The 24023-nt window shown below is 43.0% G+C and overlaps 1 protein-coding gene across 3 annotated transcripts in view; it reads right to left on the bottom strand.

Annotated features, from left to right (window-relative positions):
* The window catches only part of C1QTNF3 (C1q and TNF related 3), a 134890-nt gene extending 112053 nt beyond the window's left edge, over positions 1-22837 (bottom strand). Inside the window, exons 1-3 of one of the 3 annotated variants that reach the window (XM_077462886.1) lie at positions 22681-22837; positions 5967-6075; positions 37-191 (exon numbers count right to left, since the gene is read on the bottom strand). In XM_077462886.1, the coding sequence (XP_077319012.1) occupies positions 37-191; positions 5967-6075; positions 22681-22827 (411 nt within the window). In that variant the 5' untranslated portion in view covers positions 22828-22837. Of the gene's footprint in view, positions 1-36; positions 192-5966; positions 6076-22482 lie in introns of all 3 variants that reach the window. The other 2 variants (XM_077462883.1, XM_077462884.1) reach the window with 2 other exon arrangements.
* Positions 22838-24023: the final 1186 nt, after the last annotated feature.

Below are 24023 nucleotides of genomic sequence, written 5' to 3'. Positions count from 1 at the left end.
GTTCCTTAAATAATGGCAGTTATGAAAATGACTTACCTGCAGTTCAGAAGGAACACCGGGAAAACCTTTTTCTCCCTTTATCCCAATATGACCACGCTCTCCTCTTGGGCCCATGTCCCCCTTATCTCCCTTTTCACCTTTTGGCCCATCCTGCCCCGTTGCTCCGTTGTTTCCATTGTTCCCATGATTTCCTGTATATCAGATATAATAAAGCATAGCTTCTGTGAGACACTGCATAATCTGCGATACACACCAGCAAATTATAGACCACATATTTCTCCCAGTTACAGTCTAGTGGTTTATTCAACATAAAATAGAGTTTTATTGAAGCTTGGCAGCAGTGTTGGGCATTGCGTTATTACCTTTTATTACTGTAATAACTATTTTTACCTTGAAAATAAAACTCTTATGTACATGCAGACACATTATTTCCATTTCCAAATCTACAGTGGAGATGAAGCACAAATCATTGCTACAAAACACATCAGTAGGCCTAACCAGAAGATTAAAACAAAATCTTCCAAACAATGGGAGGACATTTCTTCATGCAATTCATAGAGGAAAAGAAAAATAATATCAATCAAGCCTATATAGTTACATACTGCTTGCATATTGTTTATATGTTATCAAATATTTAAAGACGTATTAAACCCAAAACCAAAGATGTAATATATTGCAGTTTACCAATCATTAGATGTGGTGGCTGCATTAGTTTTCTTTTCCCCCCCTCTGTTTTCACCTGGTGATCTCACCACTATCATACCAACTGTATCGGAGTGCCCCCACTCTGGATAAATAAATAAAAGCTGATCATTGTAAGCACTCCTGTCAGTAGTAAATAATTTGTCTTAACCCTTTCGCTACTACACCTGCAGAACAGCTTGCTCTGTTAAAAATAAAAGATTTACTGGCCAGACCAAAAGGTGAAAATAAAAGAAAGAAAGCCTTAAACAGACTATAATAAGAAAACAAATACACTCAACACATCTAAGAATTGGTAAGCTACAATATATTAAATGTTTTCTTTTGGGTTTACTACCACTTTAGTATATTACTAGATGAAACATGTTGGATTTTGTCCGACGGATTTTATCCAACGGATTTTGTCCGAAACTGTTGCATACACACGGTCGGACTAAGTTGTCGGAAAATCCGATTGTACATAACGTGATGACATTATTTCATTACGACGGGACTACGTTCAGGCTTGTAGCCAATAGCTTTGGTCTAGGAATTTGATCTGAGCATGTGTGGCACTTTGTCCATCGGAGTAGGCTACACATGATTGGAGTATGTCCGATCGGAGCATTGTGTTGGAAAATTTTACGGACAAGTTGGAAAACTTGGTCCGTCGGATACTCCGACGGAAACAGTCCGATGGAGACCACACACAGTCGAATTATCCGACAAAACGGTCCGATAGGACATATTCCGTCGGAATCTCTGACCGTGTGTACAAGGGCTTAGAGTGTGTATTAGAGGGATCTTGCTGAGATGGGAATTCTCACTACTAGGGGACTTTCATCCTGTGCAGGTATGCTGGGGCAGCCACAAGCCTAAAGTTAGGGACTAGGGAAGTTAAGCCTGGTACACACTACAGTTTTTTTTTTGTGCAACCCCATGGGTTTTACAGAAAAAACTGACAGCTCCGGTTGGGAGCCGCTGTACTAACCATACAAGGTTAGTCCAGCGATCTCCCCCACTGAGCCGTTGTGTTCTGACAGTGGGACAGCCCCCCCGCCAGAACACTCCGACATTGGCAGACAGACCTATACAGAGGCAGAATGACGCCCTGTATTATTTGTACCGGCAAATGTCTCCCGACATTCTGCCCGTGTGTATGGGGCTTTACTTTAGGGAAAGGACTGCACTTTATGTTGAACCTGTTATTGTCATTATGATAAACATTGTTCTTGCCTGGTCTGAAGTTACTAAAAGGGGTGAAATGCAAGTAACCAGTACCTATAGTCTATGGCTCAGGTCACTGCACACCTTGTGGTATAAAAATAATGGTACCAAAGTAAATACAGTGTGAAGATACAGTGGTTACCAAGGTTAGCGAAGGTTCCTCAAGTGACCTATCATAAGCATGTACAGTGGCTTGCAGCGAGGGAAATGTTGTAGGCACTCCTTCTGCAGCCACCCATTCTCCATAGTAATGGGAACAGATTTGCACCGCTGGGGTCCTCAGCCTGTACACAGGTACAGAAGAGGAAGGGTTAAGTGAAGTGCTCACATAGATTTTGGGCTGTGTACATGGCGGAGGTCCTTACCGTTACTGGGGGTGAGGTAATGGTGATACGCTGGACAGGTAGAGAGGGAAAGGGCTCTGTGTTTCCCTTCTAAATGTACAAGTAACGTGGTAGTGTTTAATCATCTGTTCAAAGTAAAGGTACCCCATATGTAAGACAGTGAGTCTGTACAAGGTGTATAGCATAGCCCAGAAGAACCCACCTCAGAGTAGGCCTCTCACGTGACTCTCTTTTGGTGCCCAATGAGGAGGAGAATGTGGAGGACCCTCACACCACAGCTACCCCCTGTAGGCCCCCCTTGCATGCAGGCGCAGATTTCCATGAAAAACACATCCTGCTTTAATCTCAGGTTCATCTATGTGCTTTTCAGCCAATTAATTTTGAGTAGGTCCATTCACCCCAAGGGGCTCATTCATGCCACAACCTCTCCAGGGCCCATTGACACCACAAGGACCTTCAACACAATCTGCAATGATCAAGTGGCATACAGCCTTACCCTCTTACAATAGAGCAATACATTTTAAGGAAAATTTATGAATATAACCCCTGTCAATTTTTTTTTAATTTTTTGCCATTGGAGTCCATTTGGGGAGATTTTCCTTCACTTCCTGTCCTGTAGCCAAAACAAAAAAGTGAAAGGACATCCCCCCTAAGTAAGGGAATCCCGAGTTGTCACCAGACCTCATGTCCTTATTGGAAGATTTCTCCTCTATTCCCAGGGACAATCCAAAAACTCAAAATTTGGGATTTTCTTTTAAATTCTATGGTAATGGTAAACAGGACAAGTGGGGAAGGCAAATCTGGGACACAAGCAGAAATAAAAACCTGGTATTTAAAATCCTTCTCCACTCTATCAAAAAAAAATCTTTTGCCTTTAGTTACACTTTTAATATTTTGATAGGGCTTTTATTATAGCATGCTGAGTGGGATTTCTTACATTAGCATAATTATTATATTTGCTGAACAATATTAGTGTACTTCGTTCCTCCCAAGACATCCTGCTCTCTATCTCCCTCATCAGCTCCTCCCGTACTCACCTCCAGGACTTCTCCCGAGCCTCTCCTATCCTTTGGAATTCCCTATCCCAATCGGTCCGACTTTCTCCAACTCTATCCACTTGTAGGCAATCCCTCAAAACTTTTCTCTTCAGAGAAGCCTATCCTGCCCCCACCTAACAACTCTACTTTTATTTTCTTCATCAGCTCATTCTCTGCAGTTATTACCTTTTGTACCACTTGACCCTCCCTCTTAGATTGTAAGCTCTAATGAGCAGGGCTCTCTGATTCCTCCTGTATTGCATTGTATTGTAACAGTACTGTTTGCCCTTGTGTTGTAAAGCGCTGCGCAAACTGCTGGCATTATATAAATCCTGTATAATGATAAAATTATAATAATTATCAGTTCAATTACTGTTATGTAGAAGTAGACTGGTCTTATACTCAAAAAGGGACAAAATGTTAAATTTTTGCTTAAAAAAATATAACCCTTGCCTTGAAATTTTCCTAAATATAGCATTGCACTTCCTGACATGTGACTGCGCTTAGACACTCGTGTTCTGTAGTCTCATTCTGAGATGGCAGTGTTATATCAACTAAAGAACTGGTAACTCTGACTGCTAGTCTCACCAGATTTGGACTGAGATTCATTAAAACCACTTCCACCAAAAGACACGATGAGGAACAGGACATGGTTATCAGTACTGGGGATAAGATCAGTTGAAGCAAGTCTAGAGGCAATACCGGTGACTAGAGCTGGGCGATTTTCTCCAAATAAACTCGATTCACAATTCGAATCAAGTTTTTTTTTTTATGGGCACCGCGTGGGTCCTGAGGAGCTGAGGGCAGGTGTTTTTAGGCGAGGCTGCGGATTCAGCCTAGTCTGCGGCGTCCGGCCTCGTGGACTAGGCTGAAGCCGTGGCCTCGCCTAAAAACTCCTGCCCGCAGCTCCTTAGGACAGGCGAGGTGTCAGCGCCAGTCCTGGTGAAGAAAAAAAAAAAAAATCGATTTGCTGAAAATTTGAATCGATTTGACCTCTCAACTTGATTCAAGATTCAAATTGATTTTAGATCTTTGTCCTCTGCTTGCCACTTTGGCACAGCTTTCACATCAGTGGCGGCTCATCCATTAGGGGCACACAGGCGCTGCCCCCCCATCCATGCGTGCAGCCCCTAATCTACATACAAGGCGCCGTATGCATGGATTCCAATGGATTTTGCTGGTCAAAGACCAGACCACTTTTTGCGATTCGGCACTGCGTCGCTTTAACTGACAATTGCGCGGTCGTGCAACGTGGCTCCCAAACAAAATTGACGTCCTTTTTTTCCCACACGTAGAGCTTTCTTTTGGTGGTATTTGATCACCCCTGCGGTTTTTATTTTTTGCGCTATAAACAAAAATAGAGCGACAATTTTGAAAAAAACACATTATTTTTTACTTTTTGTTATAATAAATATCCCCCAAAAATATATAAAAAAAACTTTTTTTTCCCTCAGTTTAGGCCGATACGTATTCTTCTACATATTTTTGGTAATATGAATAGGGATAGTTTTATAGCATTTTTATTAATAATTTTTTATTATTTATTTTTTTACTAGTAATGGCGGCGATCAGCGATTTTTATTGTGACTGCGACATTGTGGGGGACCCATCGGACATTTTTGACACATTTTTGGGACCATTGTCATTTATACAGTAATCACTGCTATATAAATGCAGTGATTCCTGTGTAAATGACACTGGCAGTGAAAGGGTTAACCGGTGGGTGGCAGTGTAGGGGTTAAGTGTTCCTAGGGGTGTGTTACTAACTGTGGGGGGGTTGGGCTTTCAATTAGTGAACACTGATCTCTGCTCCAATCACATGGAGCAGAGATCAGCGTCACTAGTTGCTAGACAGAATGGAGAAATGCTGTTTACATGGCATTTCCTCCATTCAGCTGTCCCGAGAGACGATCGCGGGGATGCCCGCGGCGATCGAGTCCGCGGGTCCCGCGACCGGACTCACAGGGGTCCCGACCAGCGCGGGAGCACACCGCCGGCGGCACACTCCCGATGGCGGGCGGCATTGAAGATTGGACGTACATGTACGCCAATATGCCTGCCCGTGCTATTCTGTCGTGCACTGGTCGGGAACCGGTTAAGCAAATGATTAGAGCCAGAGGCTCTAATAGGCTTCAAAAAAGGTTGGGCTCAGGGCACAGAGCACTGCACTCTGAGCCCACCCAGTTGTGTAAGAACAGCGAATGAATATCCGCATTCTCACACTGATTCTCCTCCCAGCTAATCAGGAAGCAGGTCGTGAGACCCATTTCCCGATTGGCAGAAAGGAGAAGTGATTTTATTGCCCAAGGCAGAGGAGGGAGGAGACGCATTTCTCCCCACACTGGAGCAAATTGGATCATGCTTTATTAGAATTTTTTTAATCAACTGTGGGTATACGATTGTGCATATGGAGATGTTCGCTTTATGCGTGTGTGTGTGTGTTCTTTATTTTTTTTCCTCTGTGGGTTGAACAAGGCATGGGATGGCCTTGCGTCTTTTTTTATTTTTCTACCAGACTAACTATATAATGCCTTTCTGGTCATTGGATCAGAAGGTACTTGGTTTGGAGACTGACAAGTCTCTAACATTTTGAAAAGCAGGTCAGAAATGGCAGCTCACAGATTGCTATAAATACATTTTCTCTTTATTATCATTTTATTCACCATGTTGTCATTACCTGGTATTCCAGGCGGTCCAGCTAAGCCGGGTGGGCCAGCAATTGGTTGATGATATCTATATCCAAAATCCCCTCTGCAGCAGTTATTGCAGTCCGGCTGTTGTGGTGTCTGGTGTAAAGAAAAGCATATTGTCACATTTTTAATTAGTGGGTAGATGGCAAAAGAAACAAAAATGGTACAGATGGGCTATAATGGGAACAATTGCATACACAAACACAAATAGACAAAAAAAGCTTATGACATCTGAAACACAATGACAAGCTCCGATCGGGGAAACATTTTTTTTTTTTTAGGTGGTTATAACAGATAACACCTGCCCAATATTCTCTCACATTTCTAAGGCTGACGTTATCTTTTTACATCCATTAGCTATATATACCAACAGACAATTTTGGATAAACAAAGCAAAATACCAACATTTAGGTGTCTATCTAGTGCAAAACCAGCAGCTTTTCATTTGTCAAAGAATGTACAGTTATATAATTGTAAGACCTAGTCCTGCAGTTCTGGACATAGGCTATGAATAAGAATTTTCGTGTAAAAGGTGCCGAAGCTAGTCCAGATCCCATTTCCTACAGATAATTGAAATAAACAGATAAGGACGCTTGTCACAGTACATATTTTCATACAGGGTATTATTGCTCCTGACCTCACTGCCTTACTGTGCAGCAATATTAACACATTTTCTTAACACGGTCACAACAGAGCAAATTATGTTATTATGAGTTTTAGCATTGCATGAGCCGGCATTGCTAAAGATCGAGAGAGTATCCATTTTTTTTTTTTACTTGAATGGAAATAATCCTGCATGTATGACGGGTGAGCAAAGCAGTTAGGTGTCTGATCATTACAATAATAATAATAATGAAAGGACCGTTCATATAAATATATAAATATATATTTAAAATGTGTATACAGTTGTTAGCCCTTGTACACACGGTTGGACATTCCGACAACAAAATCCGTCGGGATTTGTCCGGCGGATTTTGTCCGAAACTTGTGTTGCATACACACGGTCGGACAGAGTTGTCGGAAAATCTGATCGTACGTTTTTCATTTTTCATTTTTGCCTACTTTGGAAAAAAAATCTTCTAAACGCACACGCACCTAAATGCGGCATGTAAACGTGGCAAAACTGACATTTTGAATGTGGTTACTGTCTGCCAAGTTGAATAGTGCTCTGTGCTTACTGGCCCTTAAGAGTGGTGTCTTTAAGGTGATATAGTTTGATGAGTTAGTTAAAGATTTTGCAAATTCTAAGTGCAGGAATAAAGACTTGTAAATATTGTACTGTGATTTTGTGGAACTCAACATATTTTTTTTTTTTTTAGAACAAATGTCATTTATAATTAATTTCAGTTCACTTTATTATTTGTCATATAATTTGATTGCTATGTTGAGGGTCCCTGGCCTCCCAAGGTCTAAATCTGGCACTGCTTGAACCCAACAAAATACACCATGCACCAATTTAAAATATGGATTTTAAATTGGCCACAGGAGCATTTTATTGGCATAACTTAAATAAAACATTTGCATACCATAAGCAAAAATAAATAACAAAACCTCTGCATAAAAACTTATCATCTAGGTTAGTCACAAACACGTGGGGCGGATGTTCAGGGTTTTATATGTTGAGTTCCAAAAAAGTCATCACAGTACAATATTTACAAGTCTTTATTCCTGCACTTAGAATTTGTAAAATCTTTAACTCATCAAACTATATCACCTTAAAGACAGCGCTCTTAACGCGCAGTAAGCACAGAGCACTTAGGCTTAATGTACACGAGACATTTTTTTCAAAACCCTCCTAAATGATTCAGCTTGGCAGACAGTAACCCACGTTCAAAATGTCAGTTTTGCCACGTTTACATGCCGCATTTAGCTGCGTTTAGAAGAGTTTTTTTTTTTCAAAATAGCCAAAAATGAAAAACGCCTGTAAACGAAATGCCGCTAAATGTGAGTTACTGCGTTTAGCCACGTTTAGAAGCGTTTGGCGCTTGAAATGCCTCAGTGTCTGAACAAATTTTTTTGCTTTCCAAAAAAGGCCTTTAAACTGAACTGCCTAGAAACGACTATAAAGGACCCTGTGTACATGTACTGATAAGATACTGATAAGCAGTGTACATAAGGCCTAAGTCTTTCATGGGTCATTGTAGTTCTCAGATAATTCTTTATCAGTGCCAATTTGCTGAACAACCTTTCTCCTGAACAACTAGTGACCATCCTGCTCAAATATATTCTAAGAGCTACAGTAACACCTGGAAAGATATCAGCAAGCTCTTCATCATGTAATAAAACTGTCTGTTGAGATGGTGTGAGACATGACCAGACAATTTCCTCAATGAACACACTACTGAGGTTCTGAGCGAAAATGTATAATTCGTTTTTAAAGCGGAGGTCCACCCTAAAATGGACCTCCGCTCATCGGAATCCCCCCCCCCCCTCCGGCGCCACAATCGGCACCTTTCAGGGGGGAGGGGGGTGCAGTTACCTGGATAATCCAGGTAACTGCACCCACTTCCGGGCTAGCTCTCTGCGGAACGGGGCGTACGTTACGCCCCCGTTCCGCAAGCGCCCGCCCCCTTCAGCAAGTGCCCCGCTGCCTGCTGGGAAACACACAGCTCCCAGAGGCAGCGGGGACCGTCCGGATTGCGCCGCGCGGCTCGCGCATGCGCAGTAGGGAACCGGGAAATGAAGCCGAAAGGCTCCATTTCCTGATTCCCATACCCAAGATGGCGGCGGGACCCGGCAGCCGAGCGAGCGATCGGCTTCGGGTGCCGACATCGCGGGCGTGCTGGACAGGTAAGTGTCACTATTTAAAAGTCAGCAGCTGCAGTATTTGTAGCTGCTGGCTTTTAAAAAAAAAAAAAACGCGGAGTCCCGGTGGACTCCCGCTTTAAAGGAAGTCTGGGGCCCCCTCTGGCAGGGGGTATGGGGCAGTTGCTCCTTTATAAATCCAGAACTGGGTTCAAGGAGGGTTTGTGAGATCCACTAACAGTTCCATACAAGGGTCAATGCATATGCAAATTATGATTGTTATAATGAATGAGATAATACGCAGAAGTAATGACTTCAGATACATTTTTGTCAAATTTCTGGGCTGAACCATATACTGTATGCGCTGATTAAATATATAGTGCGCATGCATGGCAGTCTTCCACTTGACAACTCACTAGGTGATAGCCACCAACAAAAAAAAAACTCACACAATTCACATATAGTATTGATTGTATGAAAATGTTAATGAAACAGAGCTATCTGAAATAAATCTGCTATAAAAGGTATACCACACATCCCCAGAAGGATAGAAACATGGAGAAACGCCCTAGAAGTGGGACTTTATAGGTACTACCATATTCACATAAGTAGGAAAATATATATAAAAAATTTTATATTACAAAAAAATACATAATTACAATATCACAGATGATGTGATATTGTAATTATATATTTTTTTGTAATAAAACATATATATATATATATATTTTCCTATGTATGTGAATATGGTAGTACCTATAAAGTCCCACTTCTAGGGGGTTTCTCCATTTTTGTATGAAAATGTTATTACACTCATAGTACTCTGTATCTAACAAGTACCATGGCAGCCATCCACTTAGAAATTCCATATAGATTCCCATATAGATTTCAAACATATGAAGATTACTGCATAGTGTAATCAGCTACTCCATATACCACAGCAAGGCAATTAATGTTTGCTACTTAGGCAGTAAATATGGCTAATAAACATTTGCATAAAAGATGTTTGAACTAGCTGATTATCAGCATGTGCCCAAGGTTAGTGTGATTCATGGATGCCATAATGTTCTCAGTACAATACTGTGGGTATCCAGTTTGGTATATGTTAGTGATTAGGCCACCAGATCAGAAAAACCTCCCTTGCTATTCATAATTTGATGACTTCATACCAGACAATTGTCAAGGGATGTAATATTGCTAAAAACTATTTTGGTTATAATGGAATTAAAAACCTGAACCTTTTTTTCCCCCTTTCTCCTTTTTCTTTTCTTTTCTTTTGCTCTTTCTTTTCCCTTTTTAGATGTGATTCCCAAAACAAATGTAGAATACATGAATCTAAATATCTGAATATATATATATATACCCTATATATAAACCCTAACTATAATTTTTGATTTAACCGAATACCTAAGTAAGTACTCATCGTACATTAGTTGGGGAATGTATACCCTTGATATACAATGGATATAAATTGTACCTAAAACATTGGTAAATGTTTGTTTTCCTTTTTCTTTTATACTTGCTCTTTTATGCTTATTATAAATGTGAATTTTGCCTTATATAACTGAAACAGTTTGATAAAATAAGATTTAAAGAAAAGCCTGATCCTACGGCAAAATAGATTGCATTCTTATCCACAATGCCCTTAATATGCTTATATCGTCTATCCAGTTTAGGGATGATCTGTACATCTATCAATTTATTCTAGTTCCTCTCATCCTTAAAGGTTAGCAGTTGATTCATACCATAATGTAATCTGTACAACCCTTAAGGTATCCAGAGAATGTGTGTTTGTGATGGACACTGGATCAGAGAGGCCTACCCTGCTGCAGCTTTTTTTCTCCACTTCTTTAGAATGTCGATTTTTTGTCTAGAATTAAATATTTTTTTTAGATAATCAGCAGTGGTACAGAAGGATTCAATGCTCTGGAAAGGATCAAAAGACAATGCTCATTATAACTGAATGGGTGATTGAAGAACGTATTATGAGTACAGATACAGAGGATTTTGAGAAAGTAAAGGAACCTAATTTTTTGCTGAAAAAATTCCAAATGGGGTGGTAAACACTGTATACATATCCTATGGTACACAATGGATAACTGTAACTTTGTAATGTTATGGATTCATGATGTGATACACCCCCTCTCTGCTATATGCCTTCAGTTTTTTTCTGCATAGTCAGAAATAAGGACCTAGTTCCCTGCTGGGATCTCTAGTCCTGGGAATTTCTTTTGAGATCTACAAACAACTGCTGGGTGATGGGCTGGACACTAAGATCCAGTGGTCTCCCCAGTCTGGCCAGCGAGCGCATGCAAACTGCAGCTCCATGCTAGGTCGACCGCGACATAGCCCCACGGAACATCTCGCGAGGTTGCATATGACCGGGTCTCGTCCTGAGTCACAGCGTTCCTCATGGCCGACAGCCCCACCACTTCAGTGGTGAGGGGATCTGTGTGGGAGTGTTATCAGCATGCTTCTTTGGATTGGTAAGTATGGGACACCCTCCTCTCCTTCCCTGGACATGGTGTGGGGAGCGGGTACTCTCTGGGATGGTCGGTCCCTCCGGGGTTCTCCTCCACCCCCCTCCCTCCCTTCCGGGGTAAAGCCCAGGCTTCTGTTTCTTTGACACACTGTCCCCCCCTTCCACTATTGGGGTTGCTACTGGGGGGGTATCCCTTGGGCCCACCTGCTGCAGTGGTTGGGCCTAGGAGGCGGGTGACTAGACATCTGCGATCTAATCTTGCAGCCTACCGACCAGGTGCTAGGTGGGCAGCCCCAGGCCGGGCAGCAGAGGGCACAAATTTCCATTCTTTGGGTGCTCGTCCTCTGTTCAGCGGCTCAAATCAGTCTGGTCCCACCTGAGGGCCACACACTCAGGGCAGGCGGCTGGAAATTTAGGCTGCGACTTTGCGGCCTAGAAACTGGGTGCTGGGCAGGCGCTGGAGCCTGCGGCTTTCCGTTTTTGAGTGTCTGCCCTCCTCGCTTGGATCAGTCCAATCCCCCCCACAGGCCATCCAAAAATTTAGGCTGCAGCTTTTGTGGCCTGCTAAGCCTCGTGGCCGTCTCCTACCAGAGGGGTGGCGCTGTGGGGGCTCTGAGGGCGAGCTCCTTTTGGGGGTCCTTTAGGTGAGTCCGGCGTGGGCAGCATCTGTCAGTGCCCCTGTAAGGGGCCTCGGTCGGGCCCCCTGTGAGCAGCCTTGTGGTGCCTCCTGTGTGAGGAATCCAGCGCCCTCTGTGCGGGGCCTCGGTTGACATCCCCTGTGCGGGGATGAGAGGGGGTCTCAGTTGGTGGCCCCCTCCTGAGTTTTTTGTGGTGGCGCTTAGGCATATAGCCCAGTAAATTGTTCCCCTGCTTTTGCTGCATTGTCGGGCCTGTTGGTCTAAGCTCTGCAGGTTGTCTGCTATGCCTCTTGACCGCAGTTCCCCTGGTTGCTGAGCTCTCTGTTTCTGCAGTGGTGCTTAGACATGTATTGTGGGATGCTACTCTGGATGACATCATTACGCGTCTTGATTTTGTCCGGGTACAAGATAGTTTTACAGCCTTGTTCCCTATAAAATATTGTTTTTTGCTTCTAATGTGCATCTGTCCATTTGCTGTTCTCCTCGTGTGGCTGTGCAAGCCCTGTTGCTTCAGATTGTGATTGTCCCTGTTCCCATGTCGGGAACAGTTTCAGGGGTTTTATTCAAACCTGTTCACAGTCCAAAAGATGGAGGGTATAGTACATTCAATTCTGGACCTCAAGGCCCTGACCTACCTTGTGTGGGTAGAGAAGTTCAGGACGGAGACCATCTGCATGGTGGTGGCACCCCTTCATCATGGGGACTTTCTGGCTTCTATCGACATAACGAATGCTTACTTACACATTCCACTTCCCCCGTTTTGCTGTCGGTGCTGAGCATTATTAGCGCGTGGTGGTGCCCTTTTTTCTTGCCACCACTCCTCAGGTGTTCCCGAGTTGTTGGCCCTGGAACTGACGTGGTTACATCAGAGGGGGTTTGCAGTCCTGGGCAGCCTGGAGGATCCTCTTCTGCGAGTCCTCAACTACCCTGAGGGGCAACATAGCTCCTATGCAGACCTTGACAGATTTCAGTTGGCTTCTATATTATCTGAAGTCTGTTTTGGCCCCTTCCAGAACATTGGATTATCTGAGCCTGACCCGTGTTTCAGCTCTGGCCAGAGTGTTTCTTCCTCTGGACAAACTCCAGAAGTTGCATGCTACATTTTTCATTTACTGCTGTCCGACAGGTGGGCCTCCCTGCGGATCTGCATTGTTGGGTCTGATGATATCTACCTTTTGAGGCGATTCCATTTGCACAGTTCCATACAAGCTCCCTTCAGGGAGATGCTGGCCCAGTAAGACAAGTGCCCAAGGTCTCTGGACAATCAGATTCGGCTGAGCCAGGAAACCAGGAGTCTCTAGGCTAAAATCATTTACAGAATACACTGCCCCTGTGATGACTCCATAGATTTGAATAGGACCATACTACAAGAGTTAACAAATTTATAGTACATCTCCATTCAAGCCTATGGGTGCTCACTGTGCCTGTTGTCCATAAGATTTGTGCCTGGAAATGGACACCATAGGACACTGTGGCTGTCATACTATAAAAAGTGAGCAATTGGGTGGGTTTTATAGGTTAGTTAAGAGTTTAAGAGGAGAGTGGACTAGTGCACTTTTTGAAAAAAGGATGAGAGGGATGAGAGCAAAATTGAGTACTTGAGTATGGATCAACTTAAAATTTAGTAACTAATTGTAGCGCTCAACCCCGAAGGGGCTTCTGAGAATGCACCCAGGTCTCCCTCAATAGTACACAGGGTGGCAGTTACACAAGCTCAGTACCATACACACCGACAATTCAGGATCAGTCTAGGGTTTACCTTTTTAGAATTGATTGCTTCAACAAGAAGGGGGGATTTAGGGTCATAGGATACATCAAACCGATCTTTACCAACAATAGGAGGATAAACCTTTCTCTATTCTTCCAATGGCAGCTTTTCTGGAAGTACCAGGGAATGGCCAGTATATCTAAGACCCTACAGCAGCAGTCTATATAGCAACATCTGCCATTTTCACAATAGTCCCCAGCAAGGCTTTACTCAGTTTCCCAGGAGCAGTCTGCCATCCAGCAAGTATAATCTTTTGGCAATCTTCTTCAGGCCCTCAGTCTATCTGCTGCTGAGGCACAGATGGCACTGCAGTTTCTTGTCTTGTCTTGTGCAGTGTTTCTTCTCCTATCAGCAACAGCTCCAGGGGAACTGGAACCCTCCCTGACGATGAAAGAACACTCTACTCAAGCCTCCTGAACATTTATTACCTCCCCAGACACCTTCTGGGCACCTCCTTTCAGGGACTGGCTGGGGTATAATAAATATTCAACTGATCATTTGAATCTCCCTGCCCTATACTCCAGTGGAGGAATCAAACTCTCAGCTCAGGAAACCCTGAACAGACCAAAGCAATCAATTACTGCCCCACTTACTACAGTGGAGTCAAAAACTCAATTTAACCTAGCAGTCAAACTAGAGGAGGGAGTTACGCAATACTCATAGAATAAGAATACTTATTACTTTCCATGTGACCGATCCCCTGAAGACCCCTCTGGTATGAAGTCATCATGTGCAATGTAGGTGTAACAAGGTGTACAGCATTATTTTTTTTTATATGGCCGTATTATATACATTACTTCCAAGCCGAGTTCTTTAACCACTTTCAGACCGGACCATTTTGCTGGTAAATGACCAGAGGTCTTTTTACACTTTGGCACTGCGCTGCTTTAACTGGTAATTGCGCGGTCATGCAATGTTGTCCCCAAACAAAATTTGCGTCCTTTTCTTCCCACAAATAGAGCTTTCTTTTGATGGTATTTGATTGCCTCTGCGATTTTTATTTTTTGCGATATAAACGTAAAAAGACCGCAAATTTTGAAAAAAAAAGATATTTTCTACTTTTTGTTATTAGAAAAATCCAATAAACTCAATTTTAGTCATACATTTAGGCCAAAATGTATTCAGCCACATGTCTTTGGTAAAAAAAAAGTCAATAATTGTATATTTATTGGTTTGCGCAAAAGTTGTCACATCTACAAACTAAGGTACGTTTTCTGGAATTTACGCAGCTTTTAGTTTACGACTGCCTATCTCATTTCTTGAGGTGCTAAAATGGCAGGGCAGTACAAAACCCCCCCAAATGACCCCATTTTGGAAAGTAGACCCCCTAAGGAAATTGATAAGAGGCATGTTGAGCCCATTGAATATTTTATTTTTTTGCCTCAAGCGATTGAATAATGACAAAAAAAATTTTTTTTTTTTTTTTTTACACAAAGTTGTCACTAAATGATATATTGCTCACACATGCTATGGGCGTATGTGAAATGACACCCCAAATAAATTCTGCTGCTTCTCCTGAGTACGGGGATACCACATATGTGGGACTTTTTGGGAGCCTAGCCGCGTACGGGGCCCCGAAAACCAAGCACCGCCTTCAGGCTTTCTAAGGGCGTAAATTTTTGAGTTCACTTCTCACTACCTATTACAGTTTTGAAGGCCATAAAATGCCAAGATGGCACAAAACCCCCACAAATGACCCCATTTTAGAAAGTAGACACCCCAAGCTATTTGCTGAGAGGCATGTTGAGTTCATGGAATATTTTATATTTTGCCACAAGTTGCGGGAAAATTACAAACTTTTTTTTTTTTTTTTTTTTTTTCACAAAGTTGTCACTAAATGATATATTGCTCACACATGCCATGGGCATATGTGAAATGACACCCCAAAATAAATTCTGCTGCTTCTCCTGAGTACGGGGATACCACATATGTGGGACTTTTTGGGAGCCTAGCCGCGTACGGGGCCCCGAAAACCAAGCACCGCCTTCAGGCTTTCTAAGGGCGTAAATTTTTGAGTTCACTCCTCACTACCTATTACAGTTTTGAAGGCCATAAAATGCCAAGATGGCACAAAACCCCCACAAATGACCCCATTTTAGAAAGTAGACACCCCAAGCTATTTGCTGAGAGGCATGTTGAGTCCATGGAATATTTTATATTTTGCCACAAGTTGCGGGAAAATTACAAACTTTTTTTTTTTTTTTTTTTTTTCACAAAGTTGTCACTAAATGATATATTGCTCACACATGCCATGGGCATATGTGAAATGACACCCCAAAATAAATTCTGCTGCTTCTCCTGAGTACGGGGATACCACATATGTGGGACTTTTTGGGCGCCTAGCCTCGTACGGGGCCCCGAAAACCAAGCACCGCCTTCAGGCTTTCTAAGGGCGTACATTTTTGAGTTCACTCCTCACTACCTATTACAGTTTTGAAGGCCATAAAATGCCAAGATGGCACAAAACCCCCACAAATGACCCCATTTTAGAAAGTAGACACCCCAAGCTATTTGCTGAGAGGCATGTTGAGTCCATGGAATATTTTATATTTTGCCACAAGTTGCGGGAAAATTACAAACTTTTTTTTTTTTTTTTTTTTTTCACAAAGTTGTCACTAAATGATATATTGCTCACGCATGCCATGGGCATATGTGAAATGACACCCCAAAATAAATTCTGCTGCTTCTCCTGAGTACGGGGATACCACATATGTGGGACTTTTTGGGAGCCTAGCCACGTACGGGGCCCCGAAAACCAAGCACCGCCTTCAGGCTTTCTAAGGGCGTTACAGTTTTGAAGGCCATAAAATGCCAAGATGGCACAAACCCCCCCCAAATGACCCCATTTTGGAAAGTAGACACCCCTAAATTTAGGGGTACACTAGTGAGACTAGGTAATAAATGGCGGGTGCCCTGAAACTATAAAAAAATAACTAACCAACCAGCGTCACCTGTAACAGTTATATGGTGATCACTGGTGAAAGGGTTAACTAGGGGGCAATCAGGGGGCTTTATGCGGTAGTATATGGGGGTCCCTGGCGCTATAAAAAGCTGCGGCGAACCTAAATACCTACCTGCCTAACTAGCGTCACCTGTGACACTAATACAGTGATCAGAAAAACGATCGCTTATTAGGCTGGGTTCACACTGGAGCGATGCGGGAACGCCACGAATGCGCGGCGGGTTCCCGCATCGCATGCCTCCCGGCGGCAGTTCACACTGCCCTATGCGAACTGCTGGGAGTGTCAGTGAAATGTTACTGACACCCCCAGATCAGTTCGCATATCGCAGTGCGATCTGCAAACTCGGATCGCATGGTGTGAACACCCATGCGATCCGATTCTGCTGCGGGCCAAAAAAAGGGTCCCGTGCGAATTTGCGGCGGGTGCGGCGGGTGTGGCGGGTGCGGCGAATGGCTGAACTCGAATCGCACAGAGATCGGATGTGATTTGCACTGTGGTGCGGTGCGAATCACATCCGTTCTCAAACCGCTGCAATGTGAACCCAGCCTTAGTGACACTGGCGACGGGGGGTGATCACGGGGTTAAACCTTTATTGGGGGGGTTAGGGGGGTACCTTAGAACTAAAGGGGGCTAACCCTAACTGCCCTAACAGTTATTAGTCACAAATGACACCCGCCGGGTGATCAGGGGGTTAAACCTTTATTAGGTAATAAATGGCGGGTGCCCTGAAACTATAAAAAAATAACTAACCAACCAGCGTCACCTGTAACAGTTATATGGTGATCACAGGTGAAAGGGTTAACTAGGGGGCAATCAGGGGGCTTTATGCGGTAGTATATGGGGGTCCCTGGCGCTATAAAAAGCTGCGGCGAACCTAAATACCTACCTGCCTAACTAGCGTCACCTGTGACACTAATACGGCGATCAGAAAAATGATCGCTTATTAGGCTGGGTTCACACTGGAGCGATGCGGAAACGCCGCGAATCCGCGGCGGGTTCCCGCATCGCATGCCTCCCGGCGGCAGTTCACACTGCCCTATGCGAACTGCTGGGAGTGTCAGTGAAATGTTACTGACACCCCCAGATCAGTTCGCATATCGCAGTGCGATCTGCAAACTCGGATCGCATGGTGTGAACACCCATGCGATCCGATTCTGCTGCGGGCCAAAAAAAGGGTCCCGTGCAAATTTGCGGCGGGTGCGGCGGGTGTGGCGGGTGCGGCGGGTGCGGCGAATGGCTGAACTCGAATCGCACAGAGATCGGATGTGATTTGCACTGCAGTGCGGTGCGAATCACATTCGTTCTCATAAACCGCTGCAATGTGAACCCAGCCTTAGTGACACTGGCGACGGGGGGTGATCACGGGGTTAAACCTTTATTGGGGGGGGTTAGGGGGGCACATTAGAACTAAAGGGGGCTAACTCTAACTGCCCTAACAGTTATTACAGTCACAAATGACACCAATGCAAAAAAAAAAAAAAAAATGACATTGGTGTCACTGTGACTGGGGGGCAGGGGTAATTGGGGGGGTGATCGGGGGGTAAAGGGGGGGTGTGAGTGTGCCTGGCATGTTCTACTGTGTGTGTAGAGTGTTGGTGCAACTCACCGATCCGCTCTCCTCCGTGTCGGAACGAAAAATACCGACACGGAGGAGAGAATACATCACTTCCTCTCCTGTGTTTACATTACAGGAGAGGAAGTGATGTCACGGGGGATTTCCATTCGTCGAGAGCGATCGCGAGGGGGTGGCCATGAATGAATGGCCGCCCCCTCATCCCGGATCGCTCTCGAAGGAATGCCGACCGCCGCAGGCACCGGGGGGGGGCCCGATCGGGCCCCCCACCCGCGGGCAGGCAGGGACTTATATATACGCCCATATGCCTGCCCGTGCCATTCTGCCGACGTATATCGTCGTGCGGCGGTCGGCAAGTGGTTAAAGAGGAAGTAAACCCTGATGGGTTTACTTCCTCTTTGATTCACTGCAAAGGTAAAGCATAATGGACTACTATGCATCGCATAGTAGTCCATTATGTGTCACTTACCTGACACAGGAGCCAGCGAAGTCACCGCTGTCCCCTGTAGTCCGGAGCATCCATCTTCTCGGTGGGTCTCGCTGCTCCCCTGCTGTCATCGCGGCGAAGCCGCGATGACGTCACTCCCGCGCATGCGCACGGGAGCCGCCACTCGTGGCATATCGCCGTTGACAGCGGCACGCTTAGTGTGCCTGCGCACCGTGTAGGTTTAGGAGATATATCTTGCACCTACAGGTAAGCCTTAATCTAGGCTTACCTGTAGGTCAAAGTTGGTTGTAAGGGTTTACAACCACTTTAAGGAACCTCACCATCAGTAATTTTTAAAGCAAAAATACAGCCAAAATAACACAATAAAAATTATTAGCTGATTAAAAAAATAATAAAAAAAGCTTTTGTTTTAATATGCCCATTTATGCACCTACATTTGACCTGGTATCAGACTGTCTGAGTGTGAAAGAAAGAAACAGCACAAGGAGCCAATCAGTTTATGCGCTGACAAGAAGCATGGTAATAGGAGGAGAATGCATCTCATCACTGTGCTACTTCTGCTTTCACTATCCATTAACAGACCAGTGCAGGTCCAGAACAACGTGGGCTCAGAAGAATTTAATATTGCAGTCCATCAAATTAAGTCAAGCGCTTGGGTAATTAATGGCATGAGCCAAAAAAACTATGTCAGCATAAATATATTGTGGTGGCTGCTCCAATGCTTATCAGAACAGCATAATGAACAGACAAGATAGACAATGCAGAAGCGCGCACCCATATGTTAATAATGGACCATAGGTGGAAAGAAAATTATAAATGGTTTTCAAAAATGTTTACAAATAAATATGTGAAAAGTGTGGCATGCATTTGTATTCAGCCCCTTTACTCTGATACCTCTAACTAAAATCTAGTGGAACCAATTGCCTTAAGACGTCACCTAATTAGTAAATAGAGTCCACCTGTGTGTAATTTAATCTCAGTATTAATGCAGCTGTTCTGTGAAGCCCTCAAAGGTTGTTAGAGAACCTTAGTGAACAAACTGCATCATGAAGGCCAAGGAACACACCAGACAGGTCAGGGATAAAGTTGTGGAGAAGTTTAAAGCAGGGTTAATTTATAAAAAAAGATCCCATTCTCTGAACATCTCACAGAGCTCTGTTCAATCCATCATCCGAAAATGGAAAGAGTATGGCATAACTGCAAACCTACTGGCAGGCCAGGCAAGGAGAGCATTAATCAGAGAAGCGGCAAAAAGGCCCATAGTAGCTCTGGAGGAGCTGCAGAGATCCACAGCTCAGGTGGGAGAATCTGTCCACAGGACAACTATTAGCCGTGCTCTCCACAAATCTGGCCTTTATGGAAGAGTGGCAAAACGAAAGCCATTGTTGAAAGAAAGCCATAAGAAGTTTACAGTTTACGAGAAGCCATGTGGGGAACACAGCAAACATGTGGAAGAAGGTGCTCTGGTCAGATGAGACCAAAATGTAACTTTTTAGCCTAAAAGCAAAAACGCTATGTGTGGTGGAAAACTAACACTGCACATCACCCTGAACACACCATCCCCACCGTGAAACATGGTGGTGGTAGCATCATGTTGTGGGGATGCTTGTCTTCAGCAGGAACAGGGAAGCTGGTCAGAGTTGATGGAAAGATTGATTGAGCCATATAAAGGGCAATCTTAAGCCCCGTACACACGAGCGGACTTTTCAACATCCAAAGTCCGAGGGACTGAGTCCGTCAGACTATTCGATCGTGTGTGGGCTGCAACGGACTTTAGCTTCGCTAAAGTCTGACGGACTTTAGAAATGAAGCATGCTTCAAATTTTCCCCACGGAACTCCGCCGGACCCGGTCCCTTCGAAAAATTCGCTCGTGTGTGTGCTACTCCGACGGACTAAAACTGACGCTAGGGCAGCTATTGGCTACTGGCTATGAACTTCCTTAGTCGAATCCAGTCGTACGTCATCACGTTCGACTCCGTCGGAGTTTAGTGTGATTGTGTGTGGCCAAGTCCGCTCGGTCGAAAAGTCCGCCAGAACTCTGTCGGAACTCCGTCGGAACTCCGGCAGAACTCCGTTGGAAGTCTGTCAGACTTAATCCCTCTCGTGTGTACGCGGCATTAGAAGAAAACCTGAAAAGCCCCATACACACAATCAGATTTTCTGCTCATTTTTTCCTTCAGATTTACAAAAACCATAAAATATAAGGTCAAACCTTAGGAGTTTCAATTTGTATGCAATCAGGCAGGCCCTTATACTACATGGTTTTGGTAAATCTGAAGACAGAAATCAGCAGAAAATCTGATAGTGTGTATGGGGCTTTTGAGTCTGCAAAAGACTTGAGACTGGGGCGGAGGTTCACCTTCCAGCAGGACAATGACCCTAAACATATAACCAGAGCTACAATGGAAAGGAGGTTCTACAAAGTATTGACTCAGAGGGGCTGAATACAAATGCATGCCACACTTTTCACATATGTATTTGTAAAAAATGTTGAAAACCATTTATAATGTTCCTTCCACTTCACAATTATGAGCCACTTTGTGTTGGTCTATCACATAAAATCCCAATAAAATACATTTTCGTTTTTTGGTTGTAACATGACAAAATGTGAAAAATTTCAAGGGGTATGGATACTATTTCAAGGCACTGTATATCTGCCTATTATTTAAATTGAATATCTCAAGACTATTGCTGACTGCTTAAATGTATTGTGGCCATCCATCTCAGCAGAGAGTCACATGATGAGCATGTGCAAATGTCATCTTCCATGACTAGATTGTAGCCTTTTGTGATCTCTTGTGGGTGCATCAATCAGTATCACAGCATTGTTACACAATACCCCTTGAAAAGTGAATGGAAGCATAAAAAGCATCACGTATCAACAGTCATGGGACTAGCAAAGACTAAATGTATTTCCCATTATCTAATTTGTTTTTTAAATGAGCAGACATTTTCTGAGTTCTTCTAAAAATGTATTTAGTAAGTTGCACCATCCAACCCCTTCCTTTCCAAGGTTTATGATTTATGTGTAGTACTCGTTTGAACTGCATGAACTGAGCAAATTAAATATTCACAAGTGCTAAAAGTATCAATGGCTAAGACAAAATAGAATATATGGGGGACTCTAAACACATTAACTATGGCAAACAATCTTCACAAACAGTATTACTAACACTGAGCAGAAAAAGAAAAAAGGAGAGGAGAATAGAGGTAAAAGAAAATAAGAGAAAATAAAAAATAAAAGCAAGGGATAGAAAAAAGTAAAATAGAAAAAAAAAAGGAAGGAAAGAAAGAAACAAAACAAATGAAAGAAAAGAAAGTAGAAGAAAAAGTGAATAAAAGACAAGAAAGAAAAGATGTAAAAGAAAGTAGAAGAAAAAAATGAATAAAAGACAAGAAAGAAAAGATGTAAAAGAAAGTAGAAGAAGAAAATGAATAAAAGACAAGAAAGAAAAGGAAAAAAAGAAAGTAAAAGAAATAAAAGAAAACATAAATTAAAAGAAGCAACAAAAATTGGAATTAAGTAAAATAAAAGAAACAAATGAAAAAGAAAGCAAAACCAAAACGAAAGAAAAGAAGGGTAATAAATGGCAAAAAAGAAAGCAAAAGTGTAATGAAAGAAGAGAAAAAAAAAATGAAAGACATTAGTAAAAAATGAATAAAATATTAAAATAAACATACAAAATAAAATGCCATAACATATATTTATGTATTAATATATTCATATTTCAGTTGCTAGATTTACTGCTAAAAGCAAAGTTTAAGTTACATATGCAATCATGCAGTTTGCATAAAGTTACTGCCAACTCTAATTTTTAGAATAAACTTAAAAATAAAGCATGTTTAATTTTTTTTTTTTGTGCCTAGAACATAAATGCAGAGTACCTGGACTCTGTGTGAGGTTTGCTCTAGATCATCTACCTCTTGTTTCAGCAAAACCTCATCTGTAGAGGTACTAATGGAAAATGTCTCAACCAGTAGATTCCGCTCTCCTACCACTTCCCTGGTGGGTACATTACTGCCCATCCGTTGTTGATGACTCCCAACTATACGGGCAACCGGTTTAATAGTTCTTCTCCTCACCTCCGTCTGTTCATCTTGACATAAACAAAATGGCAGTGCAAACAAAGCCAGCAGGCTAAAGAGGATGCTAAGATGCATTGAAGCCATAGAGAATCCAGGCACCAGGAGAGGTGCAGCTTGTCCGGGCAGCACTTGAAAAGTGTTCATTTACAAAGTTTTATACTGAAGGCGCTTGGGAAAAAAAAAAAACCCAGAAAATCTGCCATGTCTCAAGGAAAATGTTAGTCATCCCTCTACTATGACCAGAAAAATTGATTTCAGCGCTCATTTAACATACCATCATGGTTCTGGTTCATGATATTTATAACCGTAACACCTCTCCTAATTTATTTTTTGCAGAGATTTTTTTTTTCTTGGCCCTAGGTTTACAAAAATAAATTGTGATGAGAAATTGTGACCCTGGAACGAATGGGTTTTTGTCCCTTTTTAGACATGGAAATTCTGTGAAGGGAGAGGGCACAGATTGGAGGGAGCAGACTCAGCCAGACTTATCTGGCTGAGATATTCACACCAGTATTTCAGCCAGAAATACGATCCAAAAATAACCTAATAACAAAAGCTCCGAGCAGCTTTGTGAAAGTGTTTACTGAACGTGTTTAACACTTCATCTTTCAAGAAATATGTCATGTAAATGTATGAATTCCCACTGTTTGCTTTCCATGTTGCAGGTTTAGATTTGCTTTTATGTCTGTCTTCCTATTTTATGGTTTAATATTTACTTATTTCCATTACTTTATTTTTTCCCTTTCATGTCTTTATTGTTTTTTATTATCATGTATTTATGTTTGTAAAGCAAATCTGTTTCAGAATTTTTTTGGCCACCTTGCAAATGAAGAGTTAGGCCGACCATAGATGAGCAAATTTCTTCCCTGCAACCACGGGGGGGTGCACAGTGATTACTGTTAGTGGCTATAAACCCTTGTACACACGGTCGGACATTCCGACAACAAAATCCATTGGATTTTGTCCAAAACTGGTGTTGCACACACACGGTCGGACAAAGTTGTCGGAAAATCCGATCGTACGTAACGTGATGACGTTTTTTCATTACGACGGGACTACGTTCAGCCCAGTAGCCAATAGCTTTGGTCTAGGAATTTGATCTGAGCATGCGTGGCACTTTGTCCGATCGGAATTCTCTACACACAATCGGGCAAAGTCCGATCGGATCATGTTGTCGGAAAGTTTTATAGCCAAGCTTTAAAACTTTGTCCGTCGGATATTCTGACGGAAACAGTCCGATGGAGCCCACACACAGTCAGATTATCCGATAACACGGTCCGATCGGACATTTTCCGTCGGAATGTCCGACCATGTGTACAAGGGCTAACAGGATTGCAGGA

Source organism: Lithobates pipiens, unplaced genomic scaffold, assembly GCF_037356315.1.
Source record: "Lithobates pipiens isolate NorthernLeopardFrog02 unplaced genomic scaffold, aLitPip1_a1.2 Scaffold_3, whole genome shotgun sequence".
NCBI classification, from domain to species: Eukaryota; Metazoa; Chordata; class Amphibia; order Anura; family Ranidae; genus Lithobates; species Lithobates pipiens.
This window is presented reverse-complemented; position numbering and strand designations above follow the sequence as displayed.